The sequence below is a fragment of the Hippichthys cyanospilos genome, chromosome 18 (assembly GCF_059441005.1).
Source record: "Hippichthys cyanospilos isolate Australia breed blue-spotted pipefish chromosome 18, RoL_Hcya_1.0, whole genome shotgun sequence".
Lineage (NCBI taxonomy): Eukaryota > Metazoa > Chordata > Actinopteri > Syngnathiformes > Syngnathidae > Hippichthys > Hippichthys cyanospilos.
The window spans coordinates 4,851,860-4,878,864 of record NC_142386.1 but is presented as its reverse complement, the minus strand read 5'-3'; the positions used below and the strand labels follow the sequence as shown (position 1 = coordinate 4,878,864).

At 40.4% G+C, this 27,005-nt stretch overlaps 1 protein-coding gene across 3 annotated transcripts in view; it reads left to right on the top strand.

The window, feature by feature from the left end:
- LOC148408603 (rho GTPase-activating protein 26-like) overlaps window positions 1-27,005 on the top strand; it is a 46,837-nt gene that overhangs the window by 297 nt on the left and 19,535 nt on the right. For all 3 annotated transcript variants that reach the window (XR_015868561.1, XM_088440691.1, XM_088440690.1), the window contains exons 2-10: window positions 55-312; window positions 20,242-20,337; window positions 22,061-22,122; window positions 22,201-22,272; window positions 25,342-25,443; window positions 25,504-25,614; window positions 25,713-25,817; window positions 26,300-26,429; window positions 26,784-26,884. Coding sequence is in view for 2 of the 3 variants with exons in the window: in XM_088440691.1 (XP_088296817.1) it covers window positions 159-312; window positions 20,242-20,337; window positions 22,061-22,122; window positions 22,201-22,272; window positions 25,342-25,443; window positions 25,504-25,614; window positions 25,713-25,817; window positions 26,300-26,429; window positions 26,784-26,884 (933 nt within the window). In the remaining variant the exon portion in view is untranslated. The remainder of the gene's footprint in view (window positions 1-54; window positions 313-20,241; window positions 20,338-22,060; window positions 22,123-22,200; window positions 22,273-25,341; window positions 25,444-25,503; window positions 25,615-25,712; window positions 25,818-26,299; window positions 26,430-26,783; window positions 26,885-27,005) is intronic.

The following is a 27,005-nucleotide window of genomic DNA, read 5'->3' as shown; positions in this document are numbered from 1 at the left end:
GTAACATTTCTCACGCTGTTTCTATGTAATCGGATTTTTTCCTCTCCCCCCTAGTCGCTATAGCAGCCCACGTTAGGGATCGCTCCTCTTGGTTCCTCCTCGGGGCTTTTGTTGTTGCCGGCTGGTCCCAGCAGCTTGCGCGCAGGCAGGGGGCGAAGATGGGACTGCCCGCCCTGGAGTTCAGCGATTGCTACTTGGATAGTCCGCACTTCAGGGAAAGACTCAAGTCCCACGAGCTAGAGCTGGACAAGACCAGCAAGTTCATCAAGGAGCTCATCAAAGATGGCAAGGCGCTCATCCAGGCGCTCAAAAGTAAGTTTGATGACTGCACACGAATATGGTAGGTTACTCAGAAGTAAAGGTCATGTTAGGTACACCAGCATCACTTTAAGACTGCAACATCCACCAAAATGGGAATGGTGTGATCAAATAACACAGGGGGTCCAAACCTTTTTGTTGGAGGACCACATGAAGAAAAATGGCAGTATGCAAGGGACACTTGAAAGTTCTTCTGCTTTCATTTATTAAAAAGACTAAACTTCATGAGTCAACATGCATAATGGCTTTGTCAAAGGTTATAAAGCAAATAGTTTGGGATTTCGCGAGATTTTGGGGGAGCCGATGGTATCATCATATCAATCATATCAATCATATCTCCACGTTCAGAATCTTAGCAAACACAATCTGCAATCAGATATTCATTTTTAAAAGTTGCTTGATCAATAATGGGAACTATTCATGAATCGGACCTAAATTTTTCTATGTAATTATTCCTAAATAATTGCATAATAATACGAATTTGTCTTTTTGCATATTTAGAAAAGTTGTACAGTGTAAACCACATGAGTTATTGGCCACTACGCTGCAATTTGGACATCTCTAATTCAACATATATTGTCATTGTTGGGATGAAAAAAAATGCATTGCAATATTTTTTTCACAACAAAAATAAAGACCGGTTGAATTGGGGGGAAAAAAACAAAGAGGACACGGCTCAGAGACAGTCATAAAACAATGTTTTGACAGTGGATCTAACAACTGAAGACAACTTAATATAGGTATTGTTTTGAATTTAATTCTAAAATGACACAGGCAGCACATTTGCTTTACTTTATTCAAGAAACCTGCAGATCTGAGCTAAACTCCTTAATCAAAAGGCAACACAACGAAGCTTCTAGCTAACCCCTAATGGATAATGCAATAAAACAATGAAAAGAAGTGCATCAATACATTATTAAAAAAAAAAAAAAAACACACACTCAAGGCAAGACTGATGCTCAGCGCTAAACATGTTCACATTCAAAGGCTAAACACAACTGTAACAGTCAAATAACATAAACCCCCCGTTTCTCATTGAGTGTCAACAGCAAATCAACACTAGCAAAAAAATCATTACTTTCCTTCCAGGGGAACTTTATTCCATTCAATTTACACCAGTCAATGTTGTAGTTGTTTCCAGTCATGTTATATCTAACAACAAGCGTAAGTGAAAAAATCCTGTTTACGTTCCCTTTCGATTTTTGCTTTATTTAGGACTCAAACAACTCGTGAAAGCTCCACCTCTAACATTGGCAGCCAGAGGAACGTCATCCGACATCGCAGGTGTCAAACTTCAGTCCTCGAGGGCCGTTTTCCCGCATGTTTTTGAACCCTCTCTCTCAAACACACCTGATTCAAATGAGTGGGACCATTTTCAGAGCTTGCTAACAGGCTAATCATTAGAATCAGGCGTGTCGGGAAGAGAAAACCGGAAAACATGCTCTCGGGTACTGGAGTTTGACACCACGAGTTGTTGCAATATTCAGCATCAAATTTAAGTTAAATTGGACCACATTTGACTTTTTGCCACAGCCCATAACATTTCCATCTCTACTGCTACCTTATAACCGCTACCCATTTTTTTGGCCTTTGACTGGATCTCATTTGATCCTGCAGACGTATCGAAAGTTTTGCAAATATGAGCTTGGGAGTGGTACATCAAGTGCTCCTTGTTAGTGGTCAAGGTGTAAGAATGTGAGAGTTGTCAGCGCCTCTATTCTCATCAGCTTCTGTTTGGGAGCGCTGCGCCGTGTCTATCAGAGACTGGTGAGTGCTGGTATGTGCGGGAGGGTGCAAAGAGGCTCCCATGCTGTCTGGATGGCGATAATGGATTGAGCTACAACCAAGTTGATGTTGTAAATATGATGCTAATGGTTGGCGCGAGTGGATTCCCACGCGTACTTGTCAGTTGGCAAGGGGAGTCGACTGAAAACATCCACTCATATCGACGCGCTGCCTTTGCTTGCAAAGGGAACCTCGCTCTATTCGCAAATACGAACTTGAAGTTTCCACTATGTGTCAGCAGCAGCAGTTTTTTTTTGAAACTGTGTCATCCCATTCAGCAGATCTATTTTTGTTCATCGGTGCGATCTGGAAAATCCAAAATGAATGGCCATTGTGGCTTTTCTTTGCTGTTCCAGCCGAGCGCCGCTGCTCATCGGGAAACATTTCATGTACCGTTTCCCTCCGTCGGATGACATAGTAGCCTTAGCTATTGCTGATGTTATTCTCTTTATATCATTGTTTCCAAGAACAGACATCAAATGAGGCGGATTGCACAATGGTTGTTTTGAGGACAAGCCTGACATCAAAATGATCCTTTCTCTTGAAATGGAGATTTTGGAAAGTCTGAGAGAATGGAGCCTCGGTCTTTAGTTTGGAATGCACGTGTCTTTGTAATTCTGTGCACACATGTTGTAAATATGAAAATAGTGCATTCCTCATGAGCCTTACAACTGTGCGTTCGTGTGCGTGCGTGCGCCGTGGGAGCGATGAGGTGATAGGACAACGCCTTCAGATGGATTGAATTTGCTAATACAAGAGAATGCATCGTGCATTGCTTTTATTCACTTCATCAACTCAGATTTAACACAGGAAATTATGCACCACCTGCAGACCAAAAAATTGTGGATGGCGGTGCGCAAATGGCCCCTGGGAAGTAGTTTGGACAACCTCGCACTACACTAATGGTGCTGATGTTATGCTCTACGTCTGCTGTGATTGGTTGATTCTGGCTTTTGTGTGTGTTTTTTTTTTCTTCATTTTGTGTAACAAAGGCAGTATAAATTTGACGTGTTGAAAAAAACTATTGTATCCGCTAAACAGTGTTTTGAAATGCGAAAAACTGAAATGCGCAAACAGTAGCGCCTGTAATGACAGCAATTGTTCCTCACAGCCTCAATTACAGTACTCACACATATATTTTTGCAGCACATGACTGAAGCCTATGGCGGCTTCAAAACAGTCCCGCATCCGACCATTAACGCTGTCTTGATAATGGCCTTGCCTTTTTGCCCATTACTCCACTTCAAACCGGACCTTCAACATTAGCACTTTTGTGTCGGTGACTCAGTGCAGGATGGGAATTCTTTACTACCGTGCCCTGTTGCCCTCCTGTCATCTGCCGTCTTTACTTTACGCCTTAGTTTTTCCGCCGCCACCCACCGTGTTGTTGGCCAGTTTTAAGGCGGCTAACAGCAGCGGTTGCGTAGCCCCGGCTGTCAATTGTGCTGATGGATGAAGGCCTCGCACACACGCATGCACACCGCACCATAACTAATTGTCAATTATGGCGAGCCGAGGGAGTCGGAGCTTCTTTTCAAAGGTCCTCCTGAGGGGCATGTTGCCAAGGGGCAAATGGAAAAAGAGAAAAAAGTACACCGTGGCCTTATTATTATTTTTGTTCCTTTTGACTACGAAGTGGAGTTTGTGGAGGAGATAATGGGAGTGTTGAGAAGGAGCGCTGCCAGTGTGGATTTGAAAAGGAATATTCTGTATTTGAAGCGAGATCTTCAAATAGTTTGCCTCCCAATGGAAACGCATCTATTATAATAGGTATGTGCATGTCTATATGTGTGTGTGTGTGTGTGTGTGTGTGTGTGTGTGTCAATGCAGCAAAGCACAGTGGGGGTTGGGGGTCTTCCTCAAGCTGTGCTGTACTCTGCTTGTGAAGAAAAATAGGGCAGGATTGAGAGCTGGCCTAGTACTATTGTTGCCTTGCAATTGCACACCCCCCTTCACAAAATTGGATCAGAATGGCAAGAGTGGCAGAATGACCAACTAAAAAAAAAAAAAAAAAAGAACCTAAGTCAGGAAATTGAGGTTTTGCATAATTGGCACAAGGTTGACAGATGTCTACATAATTGTGGACCTTTGGAACTCTGGAGTCAAATTTAAAGTAAAATTTATGCTTGTAAGTGTGTCTAACTAGCTATTTTTTGCATATGAATATATAATGTTGAGTTCCTGTGATGCTCTGTCGTTTTTGCTGCAGGTGTTTCTGTGGTGTGTGAAGTCACAATATTAACAGGAATGATTTTATCATTTGAAAAATAGCACTATCGATTTTAATATCGCCCGTCTGTCTAACCAGAAAGAGCAGTACAAAAATCGCCAGTCAATGAATCTGCTTCTTTTAATTGTGTAATTAATAAATGTCTTATTGGTTTCATCTGTTTTTTTTTTTTTTGGTTGTTTTTTTTTTTTTTTTATAGTGATGACCAGAGCAGATTAATGGCCTTTTCAGCCATTTCCCTGGGTGAAGTTGATTTGAGTTTCAAAGCAAGTTAATCTTGTATTTTAGGGAATCACTGGGAGATCCTTTTGAATATTTGCCTTTACATTTGAACAGATTAAAAGAAAACACCAATTGAACTTTTTTTTTTAATTCACAGTGACGACATTGTAGCTCATTCTATTGCATAATACTTGCAGCGTATTTGAACCGGCTCTTTAAAGACCCGATCAGCAGTTTGAAAAAGAAACTACTGTACTAACTGTACCTGAACCCCAAAACTGTGCATGCAGGTTTCTCATGTCGGAGTTGACTTTTGAATATTTCATCATGTGGACTGATTAAGTTACACTCCCCGACTCAATGACAGTGACTCAGCCTCTTGTCGCATCGTGGTATTACTCACGCCGACCTCGTTACCGCAGCAACCGCTTCGAAATGACTCGCTAATGTCTGGGCACACCGCCAGCATCTAATTGGGTGAAAGAAATGTTTCCAGAAAAGTGAAAAAAAGTGTAATTGTGTCCTTTAATTCGAAGCTGATTGCCACTCACTTTATTGGGTGTCAGTGCTGCTGTTTGATCATGAAAATATGCAGCTGCGCTTTCGCTTAAAAAAAAAAAAAAAAAATACTGCAGGTGCTTGTCGAGCTTTATTGTTGAATTGACACTTGGCAAATTACCGCCGCGCGATGGCATGCTGACTTTTTCAGCTGTTTCAACATATGTGTTGACCACAAGTGAGACAACAGAGAAGGTCTGGTTAACCTGGGAAAAAGATTATATGTACACGTCTATTCTATTTATGTCTTCAATTTGCGTGAGCTTTTTATCATGGGAATGTTACGTTTGCGTGTTGCTACATGTTATGAAAATGTCTTATCCTAACCGTAACCCAAAAGTCAACCCTAATCTTAACCCTTGGCCCCAAGTACCAAAGCCTCCATCTCCAACTAATTATAGTGCATTACTTTACTTGTAAAATCGTCCTAAATTATCGTGAGAAAAGTCTTCCAGACTATACCAACGTGATCGCACGGCAGCATTCAGGAAAAAAAAAAAAAAAACACAGCAGAGGAAGCCCGGGATGATTTATTTCATCCTCTGAACCTCTTAAAAGGGAATCTGTGGCTTGAGGTCTCCATTTGCCTCTCAGCCTTGCGGGCGCAGATTCAAGACCAGTATGTGATAATGAACTAGAAACGTTTAGTCTGCAGTGAAGAAAAGGTGTGGCTCTAATTTGCAAGAGTCTAAAAAAAAAGTGAAGGAAAGAAAACCTCAGGCTTATTGAGAAGTGACTGCCCGGACTTGCAGGAGTACGAGGCGGTCGCGATGTTCCCACAGGTGCACTTTGAATGGGACAGAAATACAACAATTGCATGCATATTCCCAGACGTGCTTGTAGACGCACGTTGACGTTAAAAAAAATCACCGTCCTGCCACATCAAAGCTTTGAAAGTGAATGGAGACAAGCCGGTTTCGCAAGCTTTACACCTTACGTCCATGTGGGAACCTGGGAGGTTTCACACATCCGCGCGTTCGGTAACAGAGATGGAATACATTACCTCACAGAAGTTCTCAAATGAAAGTTTGAATACCACTGAGAAGATATGCGAGATTTTAACAGTGTTTGCGGTTGGCATGGACCAATCGCCGGGTTGACCATTTATCATGCTGTTTCATCATTGTTGGATGAAACTGTATCAATCAAAATGCTTAGATCATTCTTCTTCTTCTTCTTCTTCTTATTATTATTATTATTATTATTCTTCATCTTCTTCTTCTTATTATTATTATTATAATTACGTGTCCTTTTTAGGATCTTAAAAGATGACTCTCAAAATACAATTCAAAAAGGCAAACGTAAGTGCTCAATTTCGCAAATACAAGTTCATGCTCTCGCTAGTCAAATGCTTCATTCTAAATTGTTTTAAGGGTTACAGATGATAACATTTAAAGCTATTTTGAAAATATATCACATCACAATGGAAGCCCACTGCAGTTTGGGGATACAGTATCACTAGTGCTTGTAGAGTCGATTCAACAAGCTGCCTCGGAAAATAACTAGATGACAATCTCTGTTTTTTTTTTTGTTTTATGCCTTTATCTTGTTGAATAATGAAATAAATGTTAAGTTTTGAATGGATGCACATTGTCATTAGCGACAAAATCATTTATTTAGTTTACAAAGCTGCATCATTTGCAGGACTTGACGATGTTACCTAAAGTCGGACACCACTGATGGGTGTACCACATGTTAGAGGAAATATGGAATAACTTACCGTCAAGTCTTTAATGCTCATCAATTACTACAGTGTTTTTACTACTGATTGTTGTTATACACATATATCAAAAGGTTGTGAAGTAGACAGCCTGGTTAGGAAAAAGATTACAAATCGTTTGACCAAAGAAAGCAAAGTTCACATTGGCAACATCCTTCTGAACTCTCCATCAAAGCTCCGTCTGCTAGGATACTTAAAACATGTCAAGAAAGAATGCCGAGTAAGCTTTTTTCTTTGTGTTTGCGCTGAGTGGCCTTGAAAAGACTCAACCCCAATCCTCATCCCTCTTTTCAGGTTTATTTCTTTTAGCTGTGCTAATGCTTAAGCAATTAATCCAATCCACTTATGATTTACTCACTATTTTATCATTTATATGAATTTTATAACACAATATCATTAAAACACTTTTATTCAACGGGTTTTACATTTCCTCATTGACGCAAATACAGTAAGTTCTTTAATATTAAATAATATGATTCATACTCCTGAAAATAAATCTTGAGCTAATGTTTGTATTAATCACTGAGAATAGGATGTATCGAAGTAACAAGACAGAGCACGTGCCTTGCGTGGTGGGCTCCATGCAAAGACCTGCCTCCGCTGCCATAGGCCGACCCAAACAAACCATAACCCACTGGCATGGAGACCCACATTGTGTGTGTGTGTGTGTACCCACTGCTCGCGCTCGCTCTTAAAATAACACCCACTAAGAATATTTGATCCCCATTTTACCACGCTGTACCTTATCACACCCCCGCACATTTGGTGGGCATCCTGTATACGCAAATGCAGTATGGGTTCATTTGAGGGGTTCTGGTCTCGGGAATAGCTCAACTTTAATGGTGTAATCTGGTAGCAGTGTGGTGTGGTGCTTTGGATGGGGGTGCAAAGTGGCATTACTCTGGGCTAGTTTCTGGCGTTGGGGATGTTCATTATTTTTTCATTCTAATTTACATTTGTGCATAAAAGCTGCATAATCCTCAAATGTGATTAGCGGTTTATTGCCACGGGTAAAGCTAGATGCTATAAAATTTAGATAGATGTAAATTTCTTAACCTAATTATGATGGATTTGGATGGCACAATAGAGGGGGTCCAAAATAGCATTTGCATATTCTTGCTTTTAACTTAGACAACTTCTGTGCTTTAAACGTGGAGAAACAAACAGATAAAATACAACAAAAGATCTAAAAACATTTGCGCAAATTCGGTCATGACCAAAAAAGTGCAGAAAATGCGTTTTGGAATGGTGATGAAAAATACAGCGGTGATGTAAGGTTCATTTGTCTGGCTGGGCTGCTGCTCAACGGACCATCACGCAAGGTCATTTTTCATTTGATATTTTTTTTTTTTAACACAACAACATCATAACATAGCAACACTGCATACCACTTGTGACTTTGGCGTCAGATCAGTCTATTGAGGTAACACAAACTGGAATCTTTTGCTTTGCCGCAACAGGATTTCCGCAGGTCATTAAAAAAGCATTAAAAATATGACTGATCAAAAAATGATCGAAAAATTAAATGATTTCAGTCATTCTGGGGCAATTACGACTATAATTGACCAATATTTGTTTTAAATGAAGTTTGATTTATTCAACAATATATCATGGTCGCCATGTTCACACAATAATAATGTATACCGATTAAAAATCGGATTTAACAAAAAATAGTTATTCTTGTACAATGTTTTCTTGGATGCCTCAATTAAATAGTTAATTACTTTTGTAAACACATTTTTTGTGTTAAAAATATACGGTAGCTAGAGAGATAGCTACAGTCGCACATGGGAGCTAATGACGCTAACAATTAGTTAGCAAACAGATAAAATGCATTTGAGTCCGAAACTTGCTTGCGTCTTCAGGGCAGCTTTGAGTTTCCCATTGGGATCAAGAATTACTCTGAGGTCCCTTTTAGACTGCTAATGAATAAATGCCAGATGCTTTTATTAAATCTGTGATGCTGCAATTTTGTTAAAATGTGCAAAGTAGGCTTTAGGGTTTGCATGCCAAAGCAATGCTGTCTTTCCCTCATAAATTTGATTGATTTGACAGCTAATTAGAAGCGTCTTTTATTGCCCTTTGTGCTTTCACCCATTCATCTCTCCTTCCATTTAGCGGAGCACTTGTCCTCACCGGGCTTGCGAGTAACTGAAGCCCGTCTCAGTTGATTCAGGTACAATGCCGATGGCGTTTCACTCATTCATTATTGAATAATCAGCTGAAAAAAAAGAACACAATTCTATCATCCTCTCGTTGACGGTTTTATACTTGATTGAGAGCAGCGGCAGGTGTGAGAGACAGCTCCTGCATGCACGAGCGTTCACACGAGCGTGAACGCACGCATGCTGAAACGCACACAGCCGCGCGCTTGTGTTTTCAGTGCGCAAAGTGTTTGTTGTCACTCAATTGCCTATGCAAGTTAGCACTCGAGGGAATCGTCGCCGGAGGTGTGGAATAGAACGGTTTTAACCTGCTAATGTTCTTAACTGTTGACAGAATAAGTCAGAAGACGATTGCATAGGGAAATACGATACAAGGCCTGCAAACATGAGTCGGTGGTGTTTGAAGTTATGTTTTGATTGATTTATTTATTTTTAGGAGAAGGAATATAAGTGGCGTTCCAATTCATTTGATAAAATCAACATACCGCTGCATTCGAATGGATTTTGAATCCAGTACACAGACCAGCTAATGTTGGGCAATAAATTGTCTACAGGCCTTGAACTGTTTATTCGCAGTGCATTGTTTCAACCACCTTCCCATTCAGTCTTCATGTCGGGAGCGTGGACGTCTGGATGTGGGATTTGCTTCCTCATCCTGTTCTAGTTTTAGGACTTTCCGCTTCGTACTTCCCAAGGACAAAGAAAGTAAGCGGAGAATACAACAAATTTGCACCGGCTGGAATTCATGTTCTGCATATACAGGACATGTATGTGGAGTTGTGCAGGTTGCCATGGAAACGTCAAGACCGTCATCGCTTTTCCAAAGGGACCGTAATTCGAAACAAGCGCCGCTAACTTAAGCCAAGAAAGACGTCGTCACGTTTAATTCCTTTGGGTTTTTTTTTTTTCTTCGCCGACAGCGTTTATCACTTTACATGCCGTTATATCGAGCTATTTAAAGACAAATGAGAGCAGGATGTCACATTCCTTACTACCGCAGCAGTTAAGTCGGCCAAGCTGCGAAAATCTCTCGTTTGGTCTTCCGCCGTGTTGACAGGAGTCAAAGAGGGAGGGAGAAGCAATAAAAAAAGGTCAGGGAGGACTCAGGCCGAGAATGTTGAAACGGTCACCGTCTTCAGCTTCACTTATCGCTGGCTGCCGTTTTGTAGAAGTTCAAGCTTGCCAAAGAGCAATTGTTGCATACTTGGCATCTCAGGCATAATCCAAATGACAAGTTGAAACATCAGAACATTAAAGGTCATTTTATGCAACAATATCGGCCAGGTGCGCGCCTCAATAGTTTGAATTTCAAGATAAAAATATTTTAAAAAATAGTACAAAAATTAAACAGAGATTGTCTGAAACTATTACCAACATAAAACATTTAATAGATTTACCACTCATAATTTAACTAAATCAAAATTTACTGATCCGTAAAAGCAGTAAAATGTTAATATTATGTCTATAGTTAATAAGGTCATTATATTTCCAATACAATTGAGACCTTTAAAAGTACATTTTACCACTTGCTGTTGACTCAAATTTCACAGCACAATCGTCACGACCAACCGTGTAAAACTGTGTGCGACGTCATGTTCAGTCAATTTACTGCTGAAAATGTCTAGATTAGTCAAATATTCCATTAACATTTCAACCCCTTACTGGGCACAGTGTCCGCTTATGGTCCATAACAGGCAAAACGTCCGAAAGCGTCCGTGACAGCCATTGCTTAAATCCCTACGTGCCCCTAAATTTCTCTAAAATCCTGAAAATTCTTGCCTGTATATGACTTAAAAATAGAAAGACGTGTGCCTAATAAAAGCCATTTTGTGCGTTATCTGTCGTACAATTGCACAAAGAAGTTATTACCAAAAAAAAAGGGGGATACTCAGATCCCACTCGCAATTTGTTTTTAAGTTATATAGCATGACCTTCATCTGTACAATAGTGAATCGCGCATTTCCCAAGCCACTTTCAGCTCCGAGTCGTCAAACGCGAGCTTACGAACGCATGGCTCGCCTTTCATCTGGTCAGCAGCAGCCATTTGAGGCGTTTTGCTGTATTTTTTTGCGCGCGCTGTCTGCGACGGAGTTCAGGCTTAAGTTGGGCGACGGGGAGGAAGCGGACGCAGGCTATTTTGGAAACTGGCTCTAATCTGGTTATTGTGGTTTCCATCCTCTCGCTGACTTCTCTCGCTGTCACTACTCCGCTCGGGCTGGCCTGATTTGTAACGTGCGCGTGATTCATGGGTGTTTTCGCCTTGCGCCGATGCTTGATCGTTTCGGTTTTTAAAATGTTTTCGTCATACGATACACGGAGTGACACGTGAAGTAGTCTGATGAAACAATAGCTTTTGTTTGGTCGGTTTTTGTGCATTTTGGATCTAATCTTTGGTGAAGCGTGCAGTATCTTGATGAACGCTGTTTATTTTTTATGACTGTTACAGGTACAAACATTCTCAATGGCAAACTAACCGACAAACAAAAATCCTGTCGAAATCTCAGTGATTTCCTCTAAATTACAAGGCTGTCCGCTTGTAGGCCAAGTGAGCTCATCACGCGTTCCTCCTGTGTATTTTTCCAGAGGCGGCTGACGGTACTTAGGCCGATTTCCCCCCACAGGCGCTCTCTAAAAAAGATGAGGGGGAAAAAAGAAAAAAAGGAAAACCATCCCTTGTTGTCTGTGTTGGCTGTGTCAGCAGCAGGCGTGGCAGAAAATTCCAAAATGAGGGCGGGAGGCCGAGGTCAAAGAGCGCTGCAGAGAATAAATGAGGGTAGGGAGTTGGCGGTGGGGGGTGGCGCACTTATTAGTGCGCGGAAAAAACAAACAAACAAACTACTAGGTTCCAATGTGAAATCCAAATATCGGAGAAGATGGAAATTTACATTAAAGACAAAGACCGAAGGCATATGAGGTACTGTAAGAAAAAAAAACATAAAACAGAACTTTGTTCTTGGACTGTCATGTTCTCTTTGTGCCCATTGCTAGGATACCAAAGTTATTTGGTCCTGGGACAAGAGGATGGAGAATATAAAAGCCTCACTGATGTACAGTTTTTCTTCTTCTTCTTTGTTTCTTCTTCTTTTACTCCGATTGTATCAAATCATTTATTAAACTCAGTTAAATGGTTAATAGTGTTGTCTCAACCTGGGTGAATTAAAAGATCATTTGCCGTTCGGGACGTTTGCCTTGTTTGTTATCCTTCAATTGTATTGAAATTTCAAACACTTAAAGATCGTTTACGGGTATATTTTGATGTCAAAAAACTTGATGGACGCATGTGGATTTGAAAGTATTCGCTCAATTTCGACATTTTCATTACTTCCTTTGGAAAAAAATGTGTCTTGGAACAAAGGTCAACATTTACATTTCGCGATCATTTCCAGGAAACAGCCAATGCCGCTTGACTTCAAAATGGCCCACGTTGCTTTTTGATTTGGAGAAACCGTAAAACCTTCAAGGGAGCAAGAACTATAAATCCACAGGTGACATTTGTGGTGCCTCTCAGGGTTGTTTCTCTAGCGTGACTCCCGTTCTCTTGTTTCTGCCTGTTTTTTTCTTTTTCCCCCCCTAAACAATTGCTGCCCACTATTGACCATTACAGTCACAGTTCATTCTATCGGGGGGACTTTATGGTAGACTATTGTTCCTTCGCTTTATGCGTTCATTGTTCTGTTGATGTGTGTTGGGCCCTCACTGCCATTCATTCAGTTTAGGGCCAGCAAAGAATTCAAGAAAAATACTACACACAATTTATTGGTAGGACATTCTTCTCTGGGGTGTGTGTACATTTCCGTACACCATAGTTCTCAACGTATTTCAAGGCGCCACAGTAGAAGTGCATCCATTCGAAAAAGCTACGCTAACTTTTAACTTTACTCGTCTGCTAAACGGACTAAACTTGAATTTTGACGTAGTAAAATACGGTTTAGCGCTTTGGCCTCACAGTTCAGGGACCCGAGTTCAAATCCAGCTCAATCCGGACTCCCTGTTCGGAGTTTGCATGTTCTCCCCGAGCCTTCGTGGGTTCTCTTCGGATACTCCGGCTTCCACCCGCACTCCAGAAACATCCGTGGCAGGTGTATTGGATGTGCTAAATTTTCCTTAGGTGTGATTGGGTGCATGAATGGTCGTTTGTCTCTGTGCGGCCTTTGATTGGCTGGCAACCGGTGCGGGGTGTTCCCTGTCTACTGCCCCAAATCAGTTGGGATAAGCGCCAGCAAGCCTGCGCCCCACGTGAGGATAAGATGGATGGATGGGTGAATTGGAAGAAAAATCCATTCAACACAGGGATGTCTTTTCCAGCATTGGTTTTCAGCAAATACAACACTTTTCATGGAATGAACAGCACTTGGTCCCAGTTACCACTCTGACTCGTCAAGATGTGATGAAAGCCATCTGCTCAGGCGGACAAAGGGATCTTTTCCAGTGTGTGCACGCTAGAGTTGCTTTGTCAAACAGCATGCTGTGTCATGCGTTGGCCTCTGTTTGCATTTTAAGTGAATCCAAATGCGGGCTATTTTTATGCTGCTGTTCCTGCTCCTTTCCAATTGTGTGCGTGTGTGTTCACTTTCAATATGCCCCCATGGAAGGATTGCCCCACACACTCACCATTAGAAAACATGTTTTCACTAAATTGTTCTACTAATATTTCATGTCATACATTTAGTCGACCTATTTTTAAAGGCGACACCTGGCTTGGTCAACTTTTTCCCCAGCCCTACAAGTTATGCATAAGCTATTGTATGATTGTTAAGTTTGTTAAAACTGATTTAAAATGAATACACATTGTTGTCTGAACATTTTGCTTTTTTTTTTTAAATACAAAAAGTTTCTTTAAATGTTTATTGGGTTTATTGCTGTGTTGAAAATCAATAAAAATCATAATCATGCAGAATGACTGAAAAATATTGAGGTTGTATTTTTTTAGTGATATAAGCCGAGTTAAACATATTTTTCCAAACACCTTTGTGGAAATGAAGACATTGAACTCGTGTTTCTGCTGTGTAAGAATAAAAATACCCCTAAATGGTCAAATGTAAGAGCAATTAAACACTCAATTATAATTTAAAAGAAATGACTTTTTTTTCCCCTTGTGCTTACACATCATAACGAATAATCTGTTGATGTATACCCCCGGTCATCTTAGTCGTCATATTCGCCAAATGTGGTTGCGCTACAAGCCAGCGATCCAGATGTTGCCGTAAACAACATTAGCGTGTTTCTTTGACTGCTCTTTTGACGAATTACGTCTCAGCTGTTTTCTTGCTGTGCATGCATAAGTCTGCATATATGTGTGTGTGTGTGTCAAGGCTTGGCGGCGGCTCGTCCTGATGACATATTTACTGTCCGAGTTGCCAGTTTAGGCTTTGGAAAGTGATGAAAAAAAATCTTTTCTTTTGCTTTTTGCACTCCTTAAGTGTTTTCATAGCAAGTCATACTTACAAGGTGTGGATAGGCGCTTGGATAGGGTTACTCTCAAGACACATTCATTCATCTAAGTGGACTTTTTTTTTTTTGTTTGGACTCACTCTCTCTTACATCATGTTGACCACATGTGTAACACCTGCTTGTCACGGACGGAAAAGACGTTCTGATTTCATGCGCTCGGGGGTGCACCTCTAACCTTTAAACATTCACCAACTGGATGCCGTGATGATATTTGAAAGGAAAGAAAGTAAATATTTCCGACTGACGCTGCCGTTGTCCAGCTGTGTTTCTGGATCGCACGGCACAAGCCATGCCCCTGAGATGTTTTTCCGTAATGAGAAATGCATTGGCGTGACAGAAATGACCCCACTAAGTGACAAGGCAAAGTTGGACAGATTTGGAGTGTGTTAACCTGGGCGTTTTGTAAACCAAGGTAAAGTTTCCAATTGAATAAAGTTGAAATGCACTTTTAATGTTCAAGCTTGGGATGTTTGGGTCCTGATCTTGCTTGTTGTTTGTCTGTTTTCCATGAAGCTGACGCAGCAGAAAAGCCAGACCAAAGGGTGACCTTTTGTTGAGCATTTCGTCCCCCCCCCCCCAACTTGCTTTCACCGTGGCAACAAGAAGCACTTCCTTGACAATTTATGGTCTTCAAGTTGAATGCTTTGAGGAATAGAAAAGTCTGTCGCATCTGGGAATGTTCAAAAAGATGACATTTTTTGTATTTTTTAAATTGAAGTAACCAAGGATTAAGTGTTGGTTTTGTTGCTGTTGTGTTAAGTACTGTCAATTATTTGAAATTTGTTTTACTGCGCACTTTTTCTTTTTTTTCTTCTTTCTTTCTTTTTTTTCTTTTTCTTTTTTTTCCTTTTTTTTAATTCTCTGAAGAATAAAAACTCGCCCTAACAAAACACAAGCGGTATCCTGAGTTGCCCAGCAATGTTAAAACTTGGTGACTTGTGCTCACTTGCGACGCACCACCCAAACGAGTTTGAACCTTTTAGTCAAAGGTCAAACGGACACACATTGCCACTAGATAGCTCAAAACGATCACGTCATCCAAGGACGCTTTCCATCAGTTGTTTCCTGTTTGCCAGAGGATTGTCATGAATCTTGTTGAAAGGTTGGAGGAAGAAGCCATCAAATTATGGACGCAATGGGCATTTTCACTACTTTCACAGGAAATATACAAGGGTCCATGACGTCGATCCGATCTCGGTCACCGCCTCGAAGCTTTGAAATAAAATTTCAAGCGACCGTTCTAAAATCTAAAACAAGAGTGGTAAACTCTTGCACCTGTGGTGTAAAGTATCACTGTAAGTTTCCCTTATATGTTCGTCTACTGTCAACTCTATGAGTGTGAGTCTGTGCCACTCAATGTAAAAAAAAAAAAAGCTATCTATTCATTCACATTCTTGTCGGACAAAGATGCTGCAGAGTTCCAGCCACAGCTCCACATCCTGTTGATATCACACAAGCCCATTCTTTTGACTTTTGTGTGTGTGTTAATGCTCACTGTACAGTTTCTGCACAGTTGGACTTACACAGTTGCTTTTGTGTCATTGTCGCTTTCTGTGTGGGCTCCAGGCACTTAAATGTCTCTTTTCTGCCAAATGGGCTGACATTCTTCGGGTTCTGATTAACTGTATTTGTACTACATATGACATGAAAAAAAATCAAGCGGAATATGTGTTGTTTGGCTGAATAGGTAACGTGATTCATGTCAAGGTTCTGGTTGTATGACTGAATATAAAGATGGACATTTTGACTACTGTATTCATTAAGAGTCAGCATGTCAACATGCTGCAATATTGTATTTCACTTTCTCTTGGTGGCTACACTGAGCCCTTTTTGTTTCGCCCTCAGCCATAAAATTAGTCTGGAAATAAAACCCAGAGACTTTGTTTCTTTTCTAGGGTTGGAGCAACACACAAATCTTTCGAGACGAGATGTTGCACGAGATTGACTCTACGAGAATGAGAGGAGGGAAGATTTTTACAAAAGTTTTCATAAACAAGGCCTAATATTAGCGATCAATTTTTCAAAATGTTTTCTTTTTATTGAGCAGACTGCAAGAAAGTGAACAATCCTCATATGCAAATGTAAAAGGAGAGAGTCAGGCTCATATTTAAGCTGCAGCTGAAATCGATCTTTTTACTGAATAGTTTAACAAAATGCATGCAACTCGTGTTAACTGTTGCATAAGGTAAAATTATCCTTAACTTTACCTTAAAAAACAAATTATGGACTCACAGGTGATTTGAAAGTAATCACAGTTCTTTTTTGCTTGTAGAAAACCAATGTTAAAAACAGAAGACCAAATACCATTTCCATTTAACTGTGAAAGACCAACTTTTATAAATTTTACATTTTTTTTCAACATATTCTTCCATATAAATAGAGACTTTAGATATTTGAGTCAGCTTGGTTTGTTCAAGAGTGATCAGTAGTAATGGCAACTATTTCATAATATCAAAGTGTGCAGTCATTTACGTCTATTAAACTGCCTTTGTAAAGTAATTTGACTGCTCTCGAGGGGCAATTGAATGCCGCTCTCTAAGAGCTAATTTATGATAGGCGCTGTGCTACATGCTGGCAACAAACACAATCAAATAAATGTCGGTGCAATTAAGCGGAGTGTTAGCGCCATGAATTGAACGTGGTTTCGGAATAACATTGTGTAGCGGTTTGTGCGTTCGGAAGATGGGTCAGTCAAGTCGACTGGTGTTGCAACAGGCTGCCAGAAACACTTTCAAAATAAAAGCGGAGCAACGTGTTCTTGTCCGTTTTGATGGTGAGATTTATTTTGAAGTCCTCTGACCTTCTTTCCATGTTTGGTGGAGTGTTTTACTGTCGTGCAGAACATTAGCAAGCAGTGCTTTCTTCTGTCCTGCCCCACTCCAAAAAACTCTTGCCGTGCAGGGACGAGAAATCTTGCGGCATTCTGATCTCACGAGATCTCATTCGAGATCTCGCTTCGTCCTTACTCTTTTCTCTTGTTGTTTTTTCTCTGTCATGTTATGACTTTTCCGTCAATCACAGTGTCAGAGTAGGCTTCTGAGCTGCATCAAATTTCACACTGTCATTGCCCCAAGACAAAAAAAAAATTGTAGACAAGCAATATATTCATCTTTGTTATTTTACTTTTTCAATTTCCAGTGTCAAACAACAACCGCAGCCAACATTGTGGTTTTTTCAAGTTGGATGGAGATGTGAGAGTCAATTCTGCTTTGGCCCTTCTATACCATCTTTTTCTTTTCGTCGTGACTGATTTGACAAACAAGATTTATTTGCATTTACACACACCAGTGATTGGATTAGTGCCTCATGATACGGCATGTCAAGCGTCAGTAGCCAAGACAACAAGTGCACACTGTTTTTCCATGGCCGTTGAGTGATGCAATTTGAGCGCCGAGCGCAACAAAGTCATAATTCGCAGCCGAGCCTTGAGTGGTAACAAATGCAGATGGACTTGCTGATGTTCTGGAATATGGTTCAACAACAACACTGTGGGAACAAGGAGATCCAATACAGGAGCTGTATCCAAAAGCTTGCCTTTATCATCATAATAATTCTCGGTTTTCATTGGCGATATCAGATTGACATTTATGCGAAAAATATCACGACTGTGTTCCTGCCATTTTGTTGACCTTATTTGGCGTCACAAACCGCTCATAGTGTCGCATTAAAAGTAAACCCTTCTGCTCATTTTGAACACGGGGACGCGGGGCTCGGCAGAATAAGAAAAAGAAGGCTGGCTCTGCTCTCATGGATTTGAGAGGAGCTGTCATTGACAGGAAGCAGAAGATGAAGCAGTTTGAGATACTGGCCAAAAATAAGAAAGCCAGCAGTAAGCTGGGGGAGCGGAGAGAGAGAAGATGGATTGTGTGTTTAGAAGTGCATTACATCATTGGAGTCCAAGCAGATCCCTGCATTAGGCCACCCAAAACGATTTTACCTGTAATATGGTGTCCAGTTGGATTACAGTACAAAGAAGCTACTGTATAGGTCACACTGTCCGTGCTTCCTCTCATGGTATTGTGCTTGCTGCTTCACTTAAAGGGGATCAGGCAAAATGAAGGAAATTGGTGCTGATCCCAATCCTGGCCAAATTCGACCTTTTACTTGATCTCATCAAATTATTGTTCTTGTGGACCTTACATTATGGAATTATGGAGCAGGTACTCACCTGGGGTTACGAGTAAACCTGTGGATTTGTGAAGGCATTTCTGAGGGCATCTTAGTACGTTTTTTGCACGTATTAGCAAATCTGTTTTATTGATTTCATATACGTCGGTTTCTTTTCAAATTAAGAGCAAATTAATTGAAACATGAGTGCAGTGCTTAGTTGTCACCTGCTGAAAAGTTTGGAAATGTCTTTAAACTGGATAAAACTACTAGATTTTATGCCTTTTATTACAGCCCTTAAGGAATCATTTACCAAAGTTAAAAATGTCATAAAAAATATGATTTTAGATTATTCAAAGTAGGCACCTTTTTCCAAGATGACACTATTGCACATCCTATTTTTTTTTCCTGTCAACTTTATGATGTGGATGATGCTTTAAGACTGGGAAATAGCTCCCACCTGTGCATTTTTAAACTTGAATAGCTTGAATATGAAAAGGTTTCAAAACTTTTGACCGGTACTGTGTATTGTGTAGTATCAGCTAGGTGTGTTGCATGTCAGAGAAAAAATGGATTTTGACCATAACAGCAGCTGGTGATGAATTTAGATTTCCCGAAAGCAAACTCATTTTCCATGAATTATTAACAAGTGAGATTTTTGCTGTTGTTTGGCAACCCCAAATTTTCAGTTGTGCGTCTACCGGGTTGATAATGAATAACTCATAGTTACTCATTAGTAACAAATGGATGACTTGCACAAATTTGATTTCAAGCAGGTTGTATTACACAGTTTCTATATGACAGGTTGGAGGGTGAGGGGGATTTTTTTTTAATTCCAGGAATCGCGTGTCATGTGATGCAGAGAGGCATCCTGTCTTGCTGGGATTTTATAATAATTCATGTTGTTTCCTGTCATGCAGGAAAGTGACCCCGTCCTGAGTTTCGTGTAGGGGAGGCGCAAGTCAAAATCTCTCACTCTGTTGCCTCAAACCACTTGAATGAAATTTGAGGTTTTAGGGGCTGACACACTTAGCAGGAGAGTTAGTGATGGATAACACCCAGAATGATCTGCCCCTTCTTTTTGACTTTGACTAACATTGGCCGTAAAATCTCACCCATACTCCTACTGTGATTTTATCAGAGCCTTTAAACAAAAATTATAAGTAACGTACGTGTTGCAGAATACAGAGTGACCTGACATGCAGAAATAGGCAAGGGCAGGGTCGAGGGGTTGGCCATTTGGAGCCTCACTGAAATCACCGTTATGTTGAAAAATAAAAATATACTTTGTGCCCAAAAGAGACTGTTAGACCTCCATATTACAGTTATGAGATCACTGGACATGGGAAAGAAAGTTACGGAGGGTTTTACCAAACATATTTCACACACTTTATATACAGTTAGCACGACCAGTGAAAAATGAGGGATTACTCTACATCAAACCTCCCATTGTGAGACGGATAAGATTCCGAATATATCACAGTGCTGTCGGCCACATTCATACATGTATTGAGTTGAAATGTAGAATCTTAAAATCTGATCACAGTTCTTGCAAATTTTGATGGTGTCTTCTGTTTGACATATTTGGAAGTATGAGCAAAGCAATCACGGTTGTTCAAGGAAAAATTGTACGAGGGCTTGTTATTCTAACTTCCTCTCGTGTCTTCTCACATTTGTCATGATAGGTTTGTCTACGGCCAAGAGGAAATTTGCCGACTCTCTCAACGACTTCAAATTCCAATGCATCGGGGACGCCGAGACGGACGATGAGATATGCATAGGTGAGCTGATAGTTGATAAAAACCTCCCTTTTTCCCCTCGGCGGTCGGAAGTATCGAAATTTCCAATATTGTTGTCGCAAAAACATGAACTTTAAGGTGGAATGTACACCTAATGCAAAGTATGCGCACAACTCATAGCGTCATCAGCTCAGTATATGTGAAGCCTGTTGGTCATGTGACTTACAGTAGGCTAACAGTACTCTATCAGTCACTTGATACTATTTTCTTGATATTATAAGGGTGTATAAGGGTCCTTACCACAGGTGTCAAACTCAAGGCCCGGGGGCCAGAACCGGCCCGCCACATCATTTTATGTGGCCCGCCAAATGCTGATTTGATTTCAAGTTTCGAGCTAAACTCGCAGATTGCCTTCAAAAATACCCATTTTCTGTTCACGATCTATCTTTTGAACATATTTATCGGCCTCTGTTTTCAAAACTAGGTAAAGCTGTAAACCAGCAAAAACGGCGTTTATTAGACACATGTTTTTTTTTTATTTTTAAGTCCTAAATTTTCAGGATTTTAGAGAAATTAAAGGGGTACGTTAAAATTGAAGCTTTTTTAGACTCTTTTTAGATTTATTCCGACCCTCTAACAGACACTATAAGTACAATGTGGCCCAAGATAAAATATATATACACGTATACATACACACACGTATATCAACGCAAACACTTTGTGTGGTGTTCCCGATAATAAAACACGCTGAGGTGGACCCAACCCTGACACGAAAGTCGCTGCTATTGTTTTGTATTGAGAATTGCATCATTACTGGTTCCATGAACTCACCAAGGCCTCTTTTGGTGTCAGTGGAAACATGTAAGCAACAGTCACCACACCCTTTGTGTGTGCGTTTGTGAACGTGTGCGCACAAACACACACCCACCCACTGCTGTTGTTTGACCATCTTCAGCTATCTTGACTCAACAGCTTGCAGGGCTGCACTTTTTTTTTTTTTTTTTAGAATATTATCACACGTACAGTAAATAAACAAACCTGTTCCAATTGTACTTATATGGTTAAATGACCAAAAATGAAAAATGGCGGGGTGATCCATGCACACACACAAAACCACTCGGCTACTTGTTACCAAATGATTTTTGTAAGGCTTCCAATTTGAATACTCGATTTCGCTTTTTATATTGAACATTAAAAACACCACAAAACATCTTCCAAAATATTAGATTCAATTTTACAACCTATATACAAAAGGCTCATTTCACCACCAGAAAACAACACACTCACTTTAAAAACAGTTCCAAAAATCAGCCAGTTATGTACCACGAAATCCTTGCATTTGTGGAGAGGTGCGATGACTTTTTACAGATGGGATAAGGAAAATACTTTTGACCATTTCACTCAAGTGAAAGTCTCAAATAAGGAAACACGTGGAAAATAAAGTCTTCCAAGTTAAAACCCGCATCAAAAAACAATTTGAAAATCCGCACCGCCAACCAAACATATTTCCCTTGACTTTGTGATTTATTGAGTGACGGAGCTAAGCAGAAGTAGAAAATATTTTTTTTTCAAGCTTGTGTTCATTTTAATGCATTCCAAAGCTTGGACGAAAGTTGAAAGGCAAATGCGGTAACAAATCGTCGACTTTCTCTGCTGCCTCATGACTTTTCATGAAATCTTTTCACGCTCCAGTGAGAGAAATGCAACACCTTTATCCCTGTTACCTCCTGGACGCTCTCTAATTTTCCGCAATTTTCCTCCCCAGCCAAGTCTCTCCAGGAATTTGCAGCTGTTTTACAAAACCTGGAGGATGAGAGGACACGGATGGTAAATCGTCAGCTGTAAACATTATCAATAAAGTTTAGTCTACAATATGTGGAATCTTTTTCCACTGTTTCTCCACAGATTGAAAACGCCAATGATGTGCTCATTATGCCTCTGGAGAGGTTCAGGAAAGAGCAGATCAGCGCAGCTAAGGTAAACCAGCAAGAGCTTTCTCACCCACAACCACACTCACATTTGTACAGCACATCAGCATCCATCACATTTACCCACTGATCGATGAAGAACCTTTTAGCGCCGTGAGAATGCTAGCCTGACATCTGCTTTGATGACATAATGGCAGAAGTTCATTCTTTCCCGATTCTTTCTCCAGCTGTGCAATCATTCATTTATTTGACATACAGCTACATATACAACATTCCTTGTTTTTATCATGCTTGTGATACACATTTAGAACACAAACAAGCACGAGTGGTCGCGCGACATTTCCTTGACATCATATAATAATCCCACGAAGAGAGAAGTGTGCTGCGTGTGCCTAGTGGCATCTTGTCACAGTGAATATAAATCTCGGTGTCCCCCTTTGCAAACGTTCGACGTGATTTACAGCGGCATACATTCGAATGCCTCGATTTAACGAGTTGCAGATATTCCACGAACATACTCAGAAGTGAAAGCAATCTAATCAGTGCTGCTCGGTAAGATGGAGAGACATGAGTTTGTTTTGCATTGTCTGTTTACATGTGCTGCTGCGCCGTCGGTGTGCAAATCCATTCTTTAAAGGTTTATATTTGTACTGCAATATCAATGCTATTTATGTTTGCGAGACCATTTTTTTTCACATTATGTGTAAAGCACACACACGCTTGTGTGCTCATTAGCCATGTGACCCAGAAGAGTCACCACGGGGGTTCCTCAAATATGGCTGAACACATCTCCCCCCTTTGGCAGCAGGTCATGCTTTGATTGCAACGCGGCGAGCAGATTAAGGCGCCATTGCACATAATCTGGGCGGTGAGGCCATGGTGAGCACTAATCCCAGTTTAGCCCCGAAAGGAGTGACATCTTTGCCCGGTACACGCCTCTCACCTTGCCCACTTGGCAAAGCTTCTGCGGAAAACACGAGTTGATAAAGACTACATTTGAAACGCGGGGGTTATTTCGTTATTGCATGATTCTGATTAAGATTATTTTTCTTTTTTTAATCACAGGATTACAGGCTAGGCCTACTGTTAAGATTTATATCTGCTCGTCTTCTTATCAACATTCATATTTTTCACACCAGCCCTTGACTTTTGTCAGCCATGTGTGTATTCAAGGTGGTAATCTGGGAAAATATTGCCCTCTGCTGGCTAATTTTAAGAAGTACTAGTTGATTTTTTTTATTTTGAGTTGTGGCGCCTAACTCCTCAGTCTTGACGTTCTAAGAACCACTGTACTGACCAACATTAAAATACGGTCGTAGTACTTGTGTTAGTTGTTAGTTAGTACTTAGTTAGTAGTTAATTGTGTTTCTTGAAACACTCACACGCAAATGTTTTAGTCCTAAAAATATTACTGTGTATACACTATAAATTTGCGATCCTAATTCAATCAAAACGAATGCATATAAATTGTGTGTGTCGCTGGTAAAAGATTAAAATTAAATACAACTAAACTGTGCAAACCGAACATAGTCGAAATATATGCGTTCCACAAAAACGTAGTTTGACTTGATTTAGTTTCAAGCACGCCACTAGAGGGAGCCCGTGCACCACGCTGAGCCACTGATAATAATTTGTCCTTTTTTGTTGCCCCTTGCTTCCAGATTGTTGTTTGAGATGAGCATTCCTCATCCCTGATGCGTCATCCAGCTGTTGACTAATCCCCTTTCATTCTAGGACGCTTGTTGTTAAATCTGGTCGGATAAATACCTGTGCCATGAGAAAGGAATCTGTTGCTTTTATTGCTTTTACTTTGCGTTCTCATCTTTTGGAATTTACAAGAAGTTGGAAACAAGATGTGTTTTGGAATGAGTTTGAGGACTCCACATTCAGAAAACGCCTACGTTAACTTCATTGAAAACTCCAAATTCTCCCGTTGCGTGAATGAACGTCAGCTGCGACTGGCTCCAAGCTCCCATGACCTTCAATTAGATGGACGCTATATGAAAAGGCTTCATCCTTCACTTCTCATAAGAATGAATGAAGCGCTCGACAGACAACAGACACATGCACAGCGTGTTTGTGTGCTGCTCAGTGTTTCTTTGTGCACTTTATCATCCATCTGCCACTTAATGACAGATGGATCCATGAAACAGATGATTATTTAACAGACAGCTGTGTTCCTCTGAGGAGCTCAACTGTAGTAAATCACAGCACAGCTGGTCCAAATTCACATTATGCTTTTTTTCGCCAGTGTAAAAGAAAAAAAAAAAGGACACATGCACATGCAGATTAATAGAGGTGGGAATCTGTGGCTTTCGAATCAAAACGATTAGATTAAAAATGAATGAATTTAATATGAATTATGTCGACTGTGTAGAATGTTAGTCTGCAGTGAACAGAATATGAATTTCAGTGACGTGTTATTCTGCATATGACAATAAAACTTGAATCTTGAATCTCAAACAGGTAGAACGAGATAAATGATCATTTCATAGGACATTGCATTTCCAAAATATTGTGTGGAAATGAAAAAAAATAAAGAGTATTTCTCAGTGCATTTATGACAAACGACATGAAAATGAGCAGCTAAATTGTGGGCAAAGTATGAAACGTGCAACTGCGAGTATATTGGGAGCAATGTGAGTCATTATTGTAACATTATTTTGTATAGACAGTATTTGTGTTTAATTCATGTGCACGCGTGATATTTAACTCTTTCAGTGCCGAGCGTGACTGGAAAATTTGGAATATTTCACATTTTCACCAACTTTTCAAGGCCAACAGCCTATTGTGTGCGATATCTATGTATATATGGGTGCTGTCACATGAAAAACTGTCTTCCATTCTTCAGTTAGAATTAATGTATGTAATAGCTGTGTTGTAAGTGTGGAAACACTGCCATCCAATGGTCACAGTTAGCACTACAGTGCTCAATTGGCTTATATTAGCTAAGCATTAGTCAAGGGTGCCAGCTCTTCTCCATAAAAAAATATCTGACCAGAATTTGATTATTTATTACTGTTATTAGTATTTTCAAAGAAAATAATTCTCGTCCCCTACAAGTGTTACAAAATAAATCTATTTTTTAATCAAAGACAGGCTTTTTTTGTTCCCGCAGGAAGCCAAGAAAAAGTACGATAAAGAGACGGAGAAGTATTGCGCAGTACTAGAGAAGCACCTGAGTCTCTCGGCAAAGAAAAAAGAGTCGCATCTGCATGAGGTAATTTCTACCGTACGTCTCGTAAGGCAAACGCGCTAAGCGTCTTTCTGGTCTCTGCAGGCGGACAACCAGGTGGATAACGTGCGGCAGCATTTCTACGAGGTTTCTTTGGAGTACGTCTTCAAAGTGCAGGAGGTCCAAGAGAGGAAGATGTTTGATTTTGTGGAGCCTGTAAGACTGCTCTTGGAATTTTTCATGTCCACGTTGAGTCCAATAGTCGGACGCAACTGTTGATTGGGTCCATTCAATGGCGTTGTTTGCTCCCTCAGCTGCTGGCCTTCCTCCAAGGCCTCTTCACCTACTATCACCACGGCTACGAGCTGGCTAAGGACTTCAATCACTTCAAGACGGATCTTACAATCAGCATACAAAATGTAAGCTTGTCGCTTGTGTAGGCAGCTAAAAAAAATTAAAAAAATGAGTCCATTCTTGTCTATGTCGAGACAATCTAAACTTATTTTCAGACAATGTTTATTTTCTTTTACGTTCTTTTTTTATATGTTTTTCTTAAATTTTTGGATGCTGTGTGTAGTAGATGAAATCATTTTTTTAACTGTCATGTTCATTGCAGTTTTGGTAGTCTGTAATATATGATGTCATATTAGTATTGAAAGGCATTCAACCTGTTGCAAGCAGTCACCATAGAACAATTTAGCAAAAGCTTGCTTCATGTTTCAATTAATTTGCTCTTGATTTGAAAACAAACCCATATAGTTGATAAACATGAAATCGGGAAATATGCCAGGGTTAGGGTGAATAAAAAGATCTCAAATAGTCCAGTAAAGTATTGACTATACTGGAGTCACTTTACACATGTGCTTGACGTGCTCGATTGATTTAAGTTTTCTTTGCACAGACGCGAAATCGTTTCGAGAGCACGAGGTCCGAGGTAGAGAGCCTGATGAAGAAGATGAAGGAGAACCCGCATGAGCACAAGAGCATCAGTCAGCACACGATGGAGGGATACCTGTATGTGCAGGAGAAGCGTATGTATCCACGCACACTGGGGAACTATTAGTCAAATCAAGATTTAACATCTAATCCAGTCCATCTAGCCATAACTGGATGTGGGATATGGCTAATATCTGGAGTATGCATATGGCTAATAACAGTTATTAGTCGTATACATAATCCAGTTATTAGCCATATCGCATCCAGATATTAGCCATATCCCACATCCAGTCATTAATCCAGTCGACGTCCATAGTCAGCTGGAATCAGCCTAGTTTGCATAAGTGGTGCAGAAAGGGAATGGAACTGTTTTGTTTTCTTGTTTTTTTTTTCCACACACATATTGAAGTATTGACTTGATGGTTAAAAGCCTTTTTTTCCGCCCCCAGGCTCCTTTGTGTCTAGCTGGGTGAAATACTACTGCACGTACCACAGGGAGCCAAAACTGGTCACCATGGTTCTTTTTGACCCCAAATCGGGGGGCAAAACCGTGAGTGCCACTTCTTAATCGCAGGGATACCTGTATGTGCACTTTTTCTATCTGTTGTGACACTGCAGCAATGGCAGGTTGTGACTCATCCGGCATGGTCTTTTGGTAGCGCTCACTCATA